At 40.1% G+C, this 12,597-nt stretch overlaps 1 protein-coding gene across 3 annotated transcripts in view; it reads right to left on the bottom strand.

Moving 5' to 3' along the window:
* Nucleotides 1-12,597, bottom strand: part of FRMD4B (FERM domain containing 4B) — a 301,185-nt gene that overhangs the window by 157,988 nt on the left and 130,600 nt on the right. The window contains exon 1 of one of the 3 annotated variants that reach the window (XM_016119212.2): nt 1,752-2,173. The exons of 1 other annotated variant lie outside the window; for it this stretch is intronic. In XM_016119212.2, coding sequence (XP_015974698.1) covers nt 1,752-1,913 — 162 coding nt within the window. In that variant the 5' untranslated portion in view covers nt 1,914-2,173. Of the gene's footprint in view, nt 1-1,751; nt 2,174-12,597 lie in introns of those variants that run through there. One more of the 3 variants, XM_016119211.2, reaches the window with a different exon arrangement.

Below are 12,597 nucleotides of genomic sequence, written 5' to 3'. Positions count from 1 at the left end.
TCTATACAATTTAAATCACTACTTTCCTGCTCAATATTTCAAAGGCTTTAGAGAAAATAGTGTTTCATTGCTAACACTGACTATGTTGTACAATTTAATTTAAAATATTTAACAAACCTTATTTCTCCAAAGATTTCAATCAACCTTATCAAGAACCCATGGAGTCTCAGGTTTCTAGAACCTTCAATTCTGAATTGGTCACTAACAGTATAAGAGATAATCTGTAAGACCCTGAATCCTTAGGGAGAGAGGCATGAAGGCCGTCTGGCCACAATACTTGTATTCTCCTTTTGAAAGTTTCTCAAACGTTACAAAGCAAAAACAAAACTATATCAGGGTCACTGCTCCTACAGACCAAACTGAACGACGATTTCCCAAAAGAGAAAAAGGCTGAGAGGCAGACACATCTCTGGCTTCAAAGAGCCAGGTGATCTGTGTAATATGGCCAGATGGGATATATCTACAGCTCCGTCTGGCTTTTGGATTCTTTCAAAACGCAAGACCTTTCAGACATGTTATTCAAAGCGAGAGTAGAGAAAGCACAAAGTAAAATGTTCCTCACATTTTAACAAGGATGACACAGATGTCAAGGATGACAAATGGACACCAATTCTGTAGATACCCACAGTTTAACTTCAGGTCTTTTCATTTTGCTTGACTGATGGAAAACTACGGTTTGTCAGAACCAGGGGCCTGATCACATATGGGACTCAGTACAGTGAGACAGAAATCACAGCCATACTGGGGGCAGGGTAGGGGGAATCTAGGAACTGTAACAAAGCTATTCCACATCATAGGAAAGAAAATGTGATGCTATATTCCTATAGAAAACACCAAGTATAATCTTCTTAAATGCAATGTATATATATATATTTTTTTAACCTCCAAGATATTAACAACCAAAGCACATGACTTTTAAATCCACAAATGACTGTTCTAAAACAAATCCAGGGAAGCTGTAGTCCCAGAGAGGATGTATGGTCTCCTAGTCGAACAAAGTTGCTGCATTTTTTGCCTGCAGGATGGGACCTAGCAGAGAATAAAGAGGCTGTGTTGTGTGACAGGGAGTAAATCCAAATGTAAACATTTCAAAGGTCAGCCAAGCCACCCTTCCCTCTCAGCCCGTCATCCTCCTGCAAAGTGTTCACAATTTGCTGTCTTTCCTTCCAAAAGCCAGGAGACACAGAATCAGCTTTTCCTGGCTCTGCCTTGCAAATTGGGGCTGCCTGATGGAAAACTGAAATAAAATCAGAGGGAAGAATGCAAATCCATTAATGCCTCTTTGACTAAAATGGTGTGAAATCATTGCTTCTGAAATGCTCACCTCCAACCCCCATTGAGATAAAGAAGAAATCATCCGAATGTCAACGTTGCTTCCTGTAGACCCTCTGCTGCAAAGCTACAGCTTTCTTAGCTTAGTGCCAGCCAGTGTACCATCACTCTACGACAGATGTCTGCAAATGCTGGGACTAACTCGCAAGTGTTCCCCGTGCCCGGTGGGAAAAATTCACAAGCTTTATCAGGCAACAGTTACCCATAGCTGCTGAGCATTTGACCCAAGAGTAGAGCAGCCCGCTGGGAGTTTAAAAAGAGAGAGGTGGAGAGAGAGAGAGAGAGAGAGAGAGAGAGAGAGAGAGAGAGAGAGAGAGAGAGAGAGAGAGAGAGAGAATAAAATCATACAGGTGGAACCGGCTTTCCACGAGCGCCTGGCATCCTGCAGGGGCCCTCGGGCGCCGCGTACCCTGCCTTACCTGGTACACATCCCGCAGCCCGCACCACGTCCGCAGCACCTGGTGACAAGCCCGCAGCCTGTCCGTGTACCATCTCCGCAGCGTGGACACGGTCAAGTTCCACACGAAGCGGCTGCCACTGAACAGCAAGTCCTCCACTCCACACATAAACACCGAAGCCATGCCTCCTTCTTCCCTCGGAACCCGGAGGTGCCTGGCTCCGGTAGATACAGCCCAGCGGGCCGACCAAAACGGTCCCACCGCCTGGGCGCCCAAAGCTGGCTTCCGCGGGCAGCCGGGGGTCAAGCCTTCCACCAAAATGATCTTTCACCGTGAGTGCTGGCCAGGCTCAGGCGGCATGCCCCGGGATTGGGCGCCCGCCAACCAACGGCTGCGGCTGGCACACAGAAGCCCAGTGTCCACCCCCACCCGCTTGCTGGCAGCGCCGAGCAAGCTGCGCTAAGCTCCGCCAGGAGAGCCCTCCGCGCTCTGGGGGCACGGGAAGCCCTGGCCCGCGAGGACTCCCCCTGGCGCTCCCCGAGCGCTGTGGGCAGGGGGGTGGGGAGTGGAACTACTCTTTGCAGGCAAAGAGGGGAGCTGCATTTCAGCGCACTTGGCTTGCACGTCGTGCACACACACATACGCATACACACGCGCGCGCGCACACACACACACGTGCACACAAACACGCGCGCACACACACGTACACCAGCCCGAGTCTCCTAATCTTTGGGGAACATCTTTACAGGGTCTTTGCTTGGTATCTTGCTCTGTCTACACTCATAAATATCCCTGGGCAACCACAGATGCAGGAGAAAAAAAAAAATCCTCCGTAGCATCCCTTTGGACCCCACTCCTGGGGGAACAGCACTGAATGTTTCCTTGTTTGTGCTGGAGCCAAGAGATGAAGATACCAGTCTCAACGCAACAGTGTGCACGTGGCTTCAAAACCTGCCTTTGCTCCTAACTTGAGTGTCTCCAAGAAAATGACAACCTGTCTGTTGTTGCCAGCCAGGGGGCAGGTTCCATACCCCTCGCACTGTGTTAATTCCAATGCAGCAGTCAACTCATGAGAAAAACAAAGAGGATTCTTGGTCTCTAGTAGATAGCTTCCAGTTACTATTTGCTGGGAAACGTAAGCTCACAGGAGAATCTTTGGTTTGTTTCTGGAAAATTCACCTCTGGATATGTCTAGCAACACAAACAAACCTAAATAGGTAGTTTATTCTTAACTCAAAAGCTAAGAAAACTGTTCCACCACTCACAAAGTCACCTGATAATGGTTTTTTGCTGTTGTTGTTGCTGTTTTAAGTTCTCTCTCAGGAACTGATATTGCCTAACGTGTTTGGAAAAGGCAGCCCAAGAATTTTGTCCCACATACCATCAGTCTCTGTTTTCCTTAGAATGTGTGTAGATTTTAGTGCCATACACTACTACATTTCTCATAGCAAAAACACTGCAGCCAATTTCAGGATGTTGTTTTTTCCTGAATCCATCTGTAAGACAATTGTCTGTATTTTACTGGCAGTTTCACACCTGGGCTGTTATCTTTGCTATTAAGTAGCAGAACGGTAAGGTGCCAAAGCCTTTCTCCTAAACTAGCTCAGAAGGCTTCAGAACAGATTATCAGCAAGTAAATCAGCTTTATTTCAGGTTTCAAATGTGCTGTTGAAATCTTAATTCAGGTGAAACTCAATCAGTCAAAAGGACACAAAAATCTGTTCTCAAAGTATCTGTTGTTTTCAAAGTGACTATAATCAGGAATCACTTAAAGGACATTTCTTCTTTTACTACTTTTTGCTTCTTTTTATTACTAATAAAATTGCCTAAGATATTTTGTTGAATTAGCTAATAGGACACAAAATCTGATCTAAGATCTGCAAACCTTTCTTCGTAGGAAATGTTCTATATGCTCATTAGTATTAGCATTCTGATGATACCCTCCAAGATAAGGATCACAGTTTTTATACAGAATCAGAATATACTAGATCTTACTGAATCAAAAGAAAATGAACTAATTATAGTTTTAAAAAGAAATGTCATAATTCTAATGGAAAACTGTTGAACTTCAAAAATGGGCTATTTGTACAAGTGATTGGTGGTGGTATATTTATTTATTTTTTAATGATGTAGTGTGATTGTGTTCTCGGAAGTGATGGGTAGCCAAGGGAATACCAGAATAAAACCTACAACAGGTCAATTATCTCTGTCTCATGACACCATCCTGTCTCAGAAGAGATGCTCTAGAAACAGCATGGCTATCATCTCTCTATGCAAGATCTTGTATCAGTGGTCAATTCCAAACTCAGTGATTTTCATTCAAAGTTTCCAAAGTTGATGCTTACATTACTTTCTATAAAATAAGATGTGGTATAATATGGGTTCTCAAAGTGTGGTCCTTGAACCAGCAGCATCAACAATATCACCTGGGAACTTAGAGATTCAAGTTCTCAGGCTGCTCCAGATTCAGAAACTAGGGCGTAAGCTCAGGGATCTGAGTTATTGTGCAGCCTCTGTGGGCTCCGAGTCATGCCAGAGTTGGAGGACCACTTTTGTAGGAAGGGATAATTAGGAGCTAAGTCACCTGAGAAGATACACCTGATTTAAATCCCTGCTCCTTAAGACCTGTAGGACCTTGTACAAACTCTTTAAACCTACAAAGCTCACCTGTAAAATGGGGTGGCAAAGGGTAAGCACCCAAAGAAACAGACTGCTACCACCAACAAAATCAGGAGTTGTTTCATTTTTCTAGTCAGATAAAACCGAATAAGTAAAAAGTGGTTTGTTTGTTTTAAATTTTAACTAATTATCTACACCTGCTTTCCTGTCCCTTTCTGTGTGTTGGTTGTTAAAGTTGGTGGTAACTTGTTTTGGGCAGTAGTTCTGTCACTCTTGTTCAAGTTCCCTAAAAGTATTTTGAAGCTCAATCTACCCCACCACAGATAACTTTTCCTGAGGACTCAGAAAAGTAGTGTATGCTCCAAGCTGGGTGCAAGTCAGGGAAAGACATCTTGTTCCCATCATTGTAAATGCTGATGTTGCTTCTTATCCAAGCAGCTTTCCTCTCCTGTAGGAGAAGTTCAAAGCACTAAAACAAGTGGGATTTTAGAGAAAAATAAGTGCAAGTTCCTCCATGCCAGGGACCCAATGGTAGGTGGCAAATGACCTCAGATGTGTATCAGTGGAGAAAAGAGCAAGAGACCCAAGCGTGGCCTCATTCTTATAATGGACCAACCACGTGGGCCATAGCAGATTCCAGACACACACCCTTGAGGCTGGTCTAAAATTTCCTGTGGAAAGAGAGCCAAATCAAGCTAGCTTCAAAATCGTTTGACTTTTCCTTTCCTTTCTTCTTTCTTTCTTCTCTCTCTCTCTCTCTCTCTCTCTCTCTCTCTCTCTCTCTCTCTCTCTCTTCTCTTCTCTCTCTCTTCTCTCTCTCTTTCTTCTTTCTTTCTTTCTTTCTTTCTTTCTTTCTTTCTTTCTTTCTTTCTTTCTTTCTTTCTTTCTTTTAAATTTTAGAAGAGGGATTCTCTCTTTCTCTTGCATCACAGTTCTCTGCAACACACTAATTTCCTGCAGCTTTCTCTGGGGGCTTGAAAAAATGCTTCAGGTGATAGCATTACTCGTACACCTGGGAGTTCTGCTACAGATGCAAAAGAAAAATTGTCATTATCCCTAAGTTTCCTGTAGGTTCTCCTTTGAGCAATCAGCAGGAAGAAGATCACAAATGCCAACCTCTCTTTAGAAACAGATAGCTAGTTCTGTCACTCACAGTGTTCCCCTATGTCTGTCAGAAAGAGTGTCTATCTAAGGCCTGTGGACATTTTAAAAATGTACTCTATACAACTGAAAAACAGTGCGGCTAAATTCTAATAGACCATGAATATCTGACATACGGTTTGAAGGAGATGAAAACAAGGTCTAGTTCAATGGCTCTCAATCTGTGGCAATTTTGCACCCCCACCTTGCACCAGGGAACATTTAGCAATGTTTGAAGATATTTTTGGTTGTCACAACTTGGGGGTGCTACTGGCATCCCGCAGGTGAGGCCAGAAACCCTGCTCAACATCCTACAACACCCAGAACAGTGTCTACAATAAAGAATATTTCTTCCCTAAATGTCAGTGGTGCAATGATCGAGGGATCTAGGTCTAGTTAAACACTATATGGCTTTTTCCCTCATATGACTTTTGTGGTAGCAAAACATTCTTCCCTCTTGATATTTTCTCTCCAAAAGGCAGACTGGGAAAGAAATGTGACAATCATTCTATAATAGTTTTCACACACTCAACAAAGAGGTATGACACTCAAAGCCCTTTGAGAAAGAACTGAAATTCCATTTCCATTATTTTCATTTACCTTTTTTGGATCTTTATTATAAAAATGAGGATAGTAATTTTCATCATATGTTACACATATTTTGTTACTTTAACTTCTGGTTTTATCATTTCATTTAAATTAGAGGCTCCTTAGTAGGGGCGAAGGTTTTCTTTGGCACATCGAAAATAGATTCTTCCACATCAACCCCAAGGCGGAATGTTGATGTATTCCTTGAGCCATGTACTGCTCTGCAAGTCTCTCAATGTCCACATGGCAGGATATTGCCCCGTTTGGACCACTTTTCTCTGTTTGACTGTAATCTCCATGAGAAATCCCTGCAGGTGAGGAGGGGACTCGGATGGTCCCTCCTTATGCAGAAGCACCCCACACATTAGAAAATGTTTAGTGACCTTTAGTAACCTCTGCCCAGTGCATAACAGCAGTACCTCCAGCCATTATAACAGCAACGATGAAATGCACCTCCATGTATTTCTAAATGTCCCTAGGTGAGGGGTAGCCACCCCCATTCAGAAATTGGTGGAAGTAGGGACATGGTCTTATTCATACTTGTTTCTTCAGCGACTGGCACATAGCAAGCAATCAATAAATGTTTATTGAACTGACAAATGAATGGCTCTTTGTCTCAACAGTGAATACAGAAAGAAGTTCATCCATTCCCAAAATACATACTCTTGTTCATTAAAAATTATGTATTGAGTTTTCACTACGTGTCAGGCAGGGAACTAAGTACTTAGAACGCACTGTGACAAAACAGAGATGATCTCTGTCTGAGTCTTAGAAGAAAGTGGGGAAGGCAGACACTTGAACAAGTGATATAAAGAAGCAGGCACTGCCACATGAGGTTATAACAGAGACATATAATGTGGGATGTGGGGAGGAGGGTTAGAAATGCTTCCCTGAAGATGTGACAGTGCAGCTGAGACTTGAAAGCTGAATAGGGAGAAGGCAGGTGATAGGGGAGAGGGAGACGCAAATAGCAGTTTTAGGCAGAGCAAGCTATAAGAGCTAAGGCTCTGTGGTAAGAGGGATCTGAGATTTGCAGAACTTGAGAGAAAAGGGAAGGAGGGGATGTTTCAGAGGTGGGGTGAGGAAAGAAGCCCAGCTTGGGAGGCAGCTGCAGAGTTCCAAGGTGGGAAGAAAAGGCTTAAGGTAGGATTGTGGGAATGTCTACAAACTAAGCTGAAGGAGTCAAGATGTGTCTATAACTCCTGGGACCACAGGGACTTAAAACGCAGAATAGGGTAAGAGTTAGTGGGTGAAAATGCCCCCTTGAAAGCGAGCGTTCCTTGTGGCCTCTGGGAGGGCCGGACAGAGGCCCTCACTCGGGGAGGACACTGGACAGGGGTGGGAGGAGCAGGGGAGGGGGGGGGGCGCGGCGGGAAGGTCCTGTATGCCCCTCCCGTCTACATCCTGTCCCAAAGAGGAGGCAGGAGAGTCTCACCTGTTATTTTATTAAATCAAAGTCTCCTTGCTCAAAGACAAGAAGAAGATGCTATCTTTGTTGTGTAAACAAGTACAAAAAAGAAAGTAACGGATTGGACTCTGCATCCATTTTTATTAGTTAATTCACTGAACAGATATTGAAAATTTTAGCCGGGTCAAATTTTAGAAATCACCTGGTAGAAAGCACATGAAAGGACTTGGATACTGGCTCCAGGGAAGCCCATGTGGATCAGAGGGGAAGCAGCTGACCTTTTTCTTTAAAGCAGAAATTGTATCAATCTTGTTACTTACACTTCACTCCCATAATTTGTCACCTTTTACTTACACCTAATTTACATGCGCATAAATAATGACAAAAATAAAATAGTAATAAACTGGTCTATATAGCACACTTTATTTCTAAATAAATAAAGGCAGCTTCACATATAGAGAATCAGTTGATTCTCACAATATTCTTCCAAGGTTCAGTGGAGAAAGTTATTACTGGCTCCATTTCATAGCTTAAGAAACAGAGGTACAGAAAAGCTGGGTAATTTTCTAAAGATCAATGGAAAGAATCATTTAAAAGCATTTTTAAAAAGTGTAGCTGATAATTTTTCAGTCCTACTTCAACACAAGGATAATTTCTTTTATGTTATCATTTTTGGCTTAATACTAAAATTTATAGGGTATGAATGTGTCTAGGAGTTATTTATTACTCCAGGAACTGAATGTAAGAAAATGTCCACCTTTTGGTTTTACCCATTTATTTATTTATTCGTTCATTCATTCATTCATTTATGATATAATTGTTTTATTTGTCATTTCTTTTTTAATTTATTTTTATTATGATGACATTGGTTAATAAATAGTTTTACCCAATTTAGATAGAGTGAAACAATGAGAAGAAAAAGAAAATCTATGATGAAAAGTAACAAATTTTTTTTATGGGAGATAAGACGGTAGTTACTTGAAATGTAGTGGATCTTCACTCCTATATAGTAAGTGATAGGCGGAAAATGAAAAGATATATGAAAAGTCTTAACTCTCCCATGATCAACCATTCTATCTATACACAGATAATTGTAGTGAAATGAAACACTAAAATCAGCCAAGATCAATGCCTTGCAAAGTAGTAAAAACTCTAAAAGCCAGGTGTATTCTAGAAATCAAACAAATAAGTACAATAGGTTACAAAAATAGATCATTTTCCCACTATTAGTAAAAAATACAGAATGATTTTGCAGGCCTATTGCTAGGAATTTCAACTATTTGGCCATTAGCAGCAAGAGCAAAATAAAAGCAAAGTCAAGCATTCAAAAAAAAAAAAAAAAGGGAGGGGGAGGGACATGAAAGTATTTCTTGTATCTTACTATCTTAAAATTAGTAAAGTTGACAGTAACAACATATTGCTGTCAACTACAAGATGAATTGTCTACAAAAAAAATAAAGCCAAAGGCAGTATGCTACAGTCTTCGAGACCAGTGGATAGTTTATAAAGTTGAGAAAACAGTCATGCATTTTTCAGACCAAGAGTTCAAAGAACTCCAGACAGTATTGAGAGGAATGAAGAGAACTACAACATAATCTGGTCTTGACTCTAAAACAGAGGAAGAAAACAGGGATTTCACTTCAGACATAGCTGGCACTGAAGAAACTAAAGGTAGACCTCTTCACCCTAAAAAGCTTCCATTATTACCTCAGTTTCGTGGTCTTACAGATGAACTTGTTTCTTCTTTGTATGTTTATATATTTTGGCAGATAGTGTTGGCTGTCTATCTATCAGCATTTAACCCCTTTCCAGAGACTGATTTTGTGAGTGGCCATTTTATGTGCACCTAGGATCCATTATGATCAGTTTAAAGGAAGGCATGAAATTCCATTCTGGCAGTAAGATATAAAATGAAGCTTTCTAAAGAGTTTTGGAAAAGATTTCCCTCTTTGAAGAGATAAAAAAAAACACGAGAATTTTGTTAACATATTCCTTGATTCCTGTTTGGGACAGTGCTGCATGAAGACACAATACTTTGAACTACAAAAGCAGTCTTGTCACCAGGAAGACATGTGTTGACAGCAAAACAGTAGAAAAGAGAATGATAAAAGTCTGGGTCCTCGATAACATTTAGAGGTCAAAACAACACCGAAGCAGCCTACTTATAGATGACTTAAAATGACGTGTGAACAATACATGGCTTTACATAACTTAAGCTGATATTAGTTAGATGTTGTATCACTTTCAATAGATCACATTTCAAAACTTACTACAAAACTACAGTAATCAAGACAATGTAGTACTGGCATAAAGGCAGACATATGGGTCAATAAAATAGAATCAAGAGTCCAGAAATAAATCCACATTTACAGTCATCTGATTTTTGACAAGAGTGCCAGCACCATTTAATGGGAAAGCATAATCTTTTCAACAAATGGATCTGGGACCACTAAATAACCACATGCAAAAGAATGAGTTTGAACCCTGACTTCACACCATATACAAAATTAACTCAATATAAGTCAAAGAACTAAAAGTAAGAGCTAAATCCGTAAAATTTTTAGGAGAATTGGGTTAGGCAATGTTTCTTAAATATGCCATGAAAAGCATAAGTAACAAAAGAAGAAAACTGATAAAATTATCAAAATTAAAATGACATTCAAATTTTACTGTATTGAAAAAATGCCTATTATATGAAACTGAAAATAAAATCAGTAAAAAAAATACTGCGCACAAACTCCATTGTGAAACTGAGTGCATGCATATGGGAAACAAAATTAGAGAAAAATATATCAAATTATCGATAGTAGTGATCTTTGAGTTAGGAATCACTGGATGATTTTTATTTATTTGGGGGGAGAGCTTCCTTTTCCCGGTTTTCTACATTAGCATATATTATTTTTTGATTTATAATTTTGATATGCACATATAATCATACAAGAGGTTATTTTGTGAATGAAATGTAAGCCTCTCTCCCATCCTTGTTCTCCACTCATTTCCAGGGCTGCCATGTAAGAGTGTTCAAGTTGTTTACTGAACAATAGCATCTGGTTGAGGCAGTGAGTGAGGGTTATAATCTTGCCTAGGCTTTGCTGGATAAGCTGTAACTGATGGCTCTGCGGAAAAAGTCCTTTCCATCTAAGCCTCAGGAAAGTGTTATGTAAGTGGCAGCCCTGCCCTTCACTCCTCCCCAAAGGCTACCACTATGCTTAATTTCTTATATACCTCTCCAGACATCGTCCATGTTATCCTAACATATGCATCATACTGTATGTATGAAAAAGCTATTTAAAAAGAACAAATAGGAAAATGCAATACAATACAATCAGAACTTAAGTACTTCTAGAAGTCATTCAAGGTAGCATGATAAAAGTGGGTTTAAAGGAAGAACAAAAAATATATGTGGAACATACGAGCCTTAAGGGAAGAAGCCTAAGTACAATGATTGTTGCATTGTTTCCACCTAAGCAGTCCTCAATTCACACATGTTGCTTCAACAACAGATGAAATTGCTTATACACATTGCCAAGTGGGTTGATATTTGGTATTTCATTTACCACATTCCCCACAGTTTAGAAGAGTGTGGTGGTGTGCGTATAGTCCAGCCTCCACAGTACGTAGCTTTAGGATTTTAATTTGCTGAGAAACTTGAGAATGAATGTCCCTATGTGAAGCCTGGCACTTCCATTGCATTCTCTCCAGTGTTCTTCAAAACAAAGAGACTGCTCAAACAGAAATCCCAGGGCACTCTATTAATTTGTACTCAAACATCTATATATTCATTCAACTTGGGCTATAGTTTCAACTTGTTTAGGATAATGATGGTAAATCAGTAAATAATTCAAATTATGAGATATGATTACAAGGATTGCTCAGTTACTCTAAATAACATTCTCAGACTTTTGTCTGTGTTTCTGTTCCATGTTTTGCCTCATTACAGAAGGCAATACTGGTCTTTTGTGTTCCAACTCTTTTGCCTCAGGCTCTTCATATTTACTGTTCTTTCAGTCCTAAACGCTCTTCTCCATTCTAGGATTTCATCCAATGAACTTCCATTTATCTTTCCAGCCTTAGCTTGAATGTTGATCCCCCAAAGAATGTAAGCACTCCACCACAGCAGCTTAATCTTTCCCTCTTTAATATTTATCACATTTAAAATTACTTGCCTAATGCCTGATTTCACTATCAGGCCATAAGCTCCATGAGTGCAGGGACCACCTGTCTTGTCATCGTTGCATCCCCATTGTTTAGCCTGGTGCCTGGCTCATAGTGAATACTCAATAAACCTGTTAATTGAGTACATGGAAATGTAAAAGCTACCCACAGCTCTACAAATGGAGAGCCTTTACTCATTTAAAAAATTAGGTGCAATTTAAAAGATAGCTCGGGATTGATTGAAAGCCAAAAATAATAGCTTGGAACCTACTCTTAGGTCTAGAAGCATTTTCCAAGGAAGACGGAGGTAGAAAAACAAGGCTGGTATTGGATCAGGCCAATCATTGGATGAGAAACATAGTCGAGACTCAGGAAAGCCATCAGTTGACTTAAGTGTGAGATATTTCAAGTACAGTTTGGGACTCTGTGTGCTAAGAAAGAAGATGACATGTAAGATTTCTGGAGTTGAACCATCTTAATTTTAATTTGACCTGATTCAAATAGGTCTTGACAGTAGCATCAGGGATTATCTGAGACATATTTGTCCTCCTAAGTGGCTTAGTTCTCTTAAAGCCCCTTTCAAAAGTGCTTTGGGACATTCAGAAACTAGTTCTAGTTCTATTTCTATTACTTCAGGTTATGCTAGGAGCAGGATAAGAAGACTTAACTAATTTGCCTTGTGGATTTTTTCTCTGTTTCTATTTCTAAAATAGAATACTTAAGTCTGTTAACTGATTATCTTCAAGACTACAGAGAATGTCAACAGTTACTGGCATTCTTTACTTCAATTTTGAATACCCTTATCCATACGTACTACTATACAGTTTCAAAGAGGACAAAGAATTAAAATAAAGTACATAGCATAGAAATATATAAAATGCAAACATTATATTTACATGATAAAGCACAACTACCATGAAGCATTGGATTAAGTTTAAGATGGAAAAGAATTTTCAA

Source organism: Rousettus aegyptiacus, unplaced genomic scaffold (assembly GCF_014176215.1).
Source record: "Rousettus aegyptiacus isolate mRouAeg1 unplaced genomic scaffold, mRouAeg1.p scaffold_m13_p_4, whole genome shotgun sequence".
NCBI classification, from domain to species: Eukaryota; Metazoa; Chordata; class Mammalia; order Chiroptera; family Pteropodidae; genus Rousettus; species Rousettus aegyptiacus.
This window is presented reverse-complemented; position numbering and strand designations above follow the sequence as displayed.